A 3,821-nucleotide genomic window follows, 5' to 3' on the forward strand; every position below is an offset into this window, starting at 1 on the left:
ATGATTTGTTACTCCCATATTGCTTATTGATAAAACGATTTTGAAAGCTAAGTATTTGTCTCCTTAACTGAGAAAAATGTCTTGGAATTGTAAAATTGTTTGCATTTGGAAATCTTTGCAGAATTTTTCATTTTGATGGGCAAGGACTAGTCTGAAAAACTTTTGAACACAATTGTCAACAGAAAAATAAGGCTATAAATAAGACTAAAATGATCTACTTCCAAAATGTAATTAAATTAAAAATAAGGTACAGAACTATTCTCAGGAAGCAAAGGTCTGAACTCTGTTGTAGATGGGGCAATGTGAGTCTTAGCTGAGCAACATCAAGACAGGGCTTTGTCACAGAAGCATTTTCTAATGAAATAAGGTGAAGAAAGTCCGTCAGTCCTCCACTGCCTCTTCCAGCATGACTTTTTTGCTGCTTCTCCTCCTTCACTCTCCAAAACAAAGGATCTGAGGAGGTAGATGGTCTTAGAAATGTAAAAACTCTTGGCTGAAAAATGAATCCTACTGATCATGCCAGCTGAGGTCATACCAGGACACTTCAAAGTGTGTACTATTTCAACTTGGACATTATTCAATAATAATTCAATAACAATTAAATTTTCAAAAAAGTATAATGCTTTGCATAAATCCACCCCTGTTTGAAATCTATCAAGTCTTGTTAAGCCCAACACAACATCATGTAGCACTTATAGGAATAAAAGGACTTATGATATTAGAATTACCTAAAAGATGGGGAAAGAATTCTGAATTTGAAGGTGGAAAATCAACAGTGAATTGTAGTACCACTCCCGTTGCTGAGAGATTTTTCACCAGTTCCACCTCTCTGACTCTGAAGCATGCTGCTTGGTATCCGAGCGAGATGCTAGAGCCCCACATAGTGCTGTTAACGTCAGACAATGTCATAAGAATTTACTCTTTGCGTGAGCCCCAGACACCGACCAAGGTCATTGTACTTTCAGAAGCAGAAGAGGAAAGTCTAATACTCAACAAAGGAAGGGCCTACACTGCATCTCTGGGAGAGACAGCAGTTGCATTTGACTTTGGGCCATTGTCAGCAGTCCCGAAGCACATATTTGGACAAAAAGGCAAAGAAGAAGTAGCAGCTTACCCTCTGTACATCTTATATGAGAATGGGGAGACTTTCCTTACATACATTAGTCTGTTGCACAGCCCTGGGAGTGTGGGCAAGCTGTTGGGCCCGTTGCCCATGCATCCTGCTGCTGAAGATAACTATGGCTACGATGCTTGTGCTGTGCTCTGCTTACCATGTGACCCTAACATCCTGGTGATTGCTACTGAATCAGGAATGCTGTATCACTGTGTTGTGCTGGAGGGGGAAGAAGAAGATGACCAAACATCAGAAAAGTCCTGGGATTCCAGGGCTGACCTCATTCCATCTCTGTATGTGTTTGAGTGTGTTGAGTTGGAGCTTGCCCTGAAACTGGCATCTGGAGAGGATGAGCCCTTTGATTCTGACTTTTCTTGTCCAATCAAACTTCACAGAGATCCCAAGTGTCCTTCAAGATACCACTGCACTCATGAAGCTGGTGCACACAGTGTGGGGCTAACTTGGATTCATAAACTTCACAAGTTTCTTGGGTCAGATGAAGAAGATAAGGACAGTTTACAGGAACTGGCTACAGAACAGAAATGCTTTATAGAACACATTTTTTGTACAAAGCCACTGCCGTGCAGGCAGCCAGCTCCGATTCGAGGATTCTGGATTGTCCCTGACATCCTGGGGCCAACGATGATCTGCATCACCAGTACCTACGAATGCCTCATCAGGCCTTTACTGAGCACAGTCCATCCAGCGTCTCCTCCCCTGCTTTGTACCCGAGAGGATGTTGAAGTAGCAGAGTCTCCCCTTCGTATTCTGGCTGAAACTCCGGATTCCTTTGAAAAGCATATTAGAAGCATTTTGCAACGTAGTGTTGCAAATCCAGCATTTTTGAAATCATCTGAAAAAGATATGGCTCCTCCTCCCAAAGAATGTCTTCAGCTCATCAGCAGAGCCACCCAGGTGTTCAGAGAACAGTACATTCTAAAACAGGACCTGGCAAAGGAGGGGATTCAGCGGAGGGTCAAGTTGTTATGTGACCAAAAAAAGAAACAATTAGAAGATCTCAATTATTGTCGAGAGGAGAGGAAAAGTCTACGGGAAATGGCTGAGCGCTTAGCCGACAAATACGAGGAAGCCGAGGAAAAACAGGAAGACATCATGAACAGGATGAAAAAAGTACTTCACAGTTTTCACTCTCAGCTCCCAGTTCTCTCTGACAGTGAGAGAGACATGAAGAAAGAATTACAGCTGATACCTGATCAACTTAGACATTTGGGCAATGCCATCAAACAGGTTACTATGAAAAAAGACTATCAACAACGAAAGATGGAAAAGGTACTGAGTCCTCAAAAGCCCACCATTACTCTCAGCGCCTACCAGTGAAAATGCATTCAGTCCATCCTGAAGGAGGAGGGTGAGCACATAAGAGAAATGGTGAAGCAAATTAACGACATCCGAAATCATGTAAACTTCTGAACCACCAAGAACAGACTCACATCTGAAGTTAACACATGTGCAGGCTTAATCTCATTATAAAATGAACAAGTAGCACTAATTTATAAAGAAGCAGGTGCCTTGTTAGCGTTATCAGTCTCATAATTTATAAAGAGGTATTCTGGATGAACTTTGGTGTGATTGTACATCCCTTTTTATACTGTTTTATAATTAATTGAATAAATGCTTGTATTAAAAAAAAAAAAAAAGAAGAGCAAAAAGGACCACTTTTACCCTGTAGGTTTTATACAGAATGAATTTTCTTACTGCATATTTAGTTCAATTTTTTTTTTCTTTTCTTTTGTTGCTGTTTCAGGATCTTAGTTCCCCGACAAGGGATTGAAACCAGGCCCTCACCATGAAAGCATGGAGTCCTCACCACAGGCCCATCAGGGAATTCTTGGTTTTTGTTTTCAATTCACTTCTCATTATGCATAAAAGAATGACAATTTTTTCCTTTGTCTGAAGACTAACTGGACCACAGAATTCTGTTTATTTATGTTCACTTTTTCAATTTTTGACTCAAAAATATTTATTTGGTGTCATATTTTTCTGTAAATCTGTAACTAGTAATTGCCTTATTTCTCATAATATCACAGGAATATTTATACAAAGAAGTATTAAATGAAATCTAATTCTTGATTTCTCTAGGCTACAAATCTGGGCATAGTTAAAGCTCTGGCCAGGAAGGGTCTGCTGAAAACTTATTTAATCTGGAGAACAGGGATTCCATGAAGTATGTCATTGCAATGCAAAGAGAGCTGAGGTCTCAGCAACAAAATTTCAAGGAGAGAGAGGATGCCAATCACAGAATCATCATGGTCTCAAGGAGTACCCTTGGACTTGATCTCTATAGTCACAAGGCTAAGTATATTGAATGTAAACATGCAAAGCATGTCAAAGAAAGCATAAACCTTGCAGAGCCATGTTTTAATAGAATTTGAACTGAAAATAAGGCAGGTTGTTCTGTACAGCAATCAGCACTGGTAGTGATGCAAGATGGTATAATTGGAGGGCACTGGGGAAGCCAGGAAGGAGGAGTGTAAAATAGCAGAAGCTTTCACTGGTGAGGACCAATGAAAGTTTCCCCGGGTGTGGGCACTGGTGCTTATGAACAGAGGCAGAGCCAAGGAAAGACTTGTTTACTGATCTCAGGCCATTGCTTTGACTCAGGGCAGGAGTAGACTATGGGAATATTGGTCACAGTCTGCTTTCTCCCAAAGTGTTTTATCTTTATTTGCACATTATATTAGGTTGG

At 40.5% G+C, this 3,821-nt stretch overlaps 1 protein-coding gene across 1 annotated transcript; it reads left to right on the plus strand.

Moving 5' to 3' along the window:
* The first annotated feature begins 626 nt into the window (after window positions 1–626).
* On the plus strand, window positions 627–2,775 carry LOC129634081 (nuclear pore complex protein Nup88-like). The gene has a single exon (XM_055556053.1). The coding sequence runs from the start codon at window positions 713–715 to the stop codon at window positions 2,450–2,452; it is 1,740 nt and encodes a 579-aa protein (XP_055412028.1). The 5' UTR covers window positions 627–712; the 3' UTR covers window positions 2,453–2,775.
* The last annotated feature ends 1,046 nt before the right edge of the window (window positions 2,776–3,821 follow it).

This window comes from Bubalus kerabau, chromosome 19, assembly GCF_029407905.1.
Source record: "Bubalus kerabau isolate K-KA32 ecotype Philippines breed swamp buffalo chromosome 19, PCC_UOA_SB_1v2, whole genome shotgun sequence".
Taxonomy (NCBI): Eukaryota; Metazoa; Chordata; class Mammalia; order Artiodactyla; family Bovidae; genus Bubalus; species Bubalus kerabau.

Bases quoted from the DNA above. Each gene is read 5' to 3' on its own strand.
- LOC129634081 (XM_055556053.1), top strand. From the start codon at position 713: ATGATATTAGAATTACCTAAAAGATGGGGAAAGAATTCTGAATTTGAA.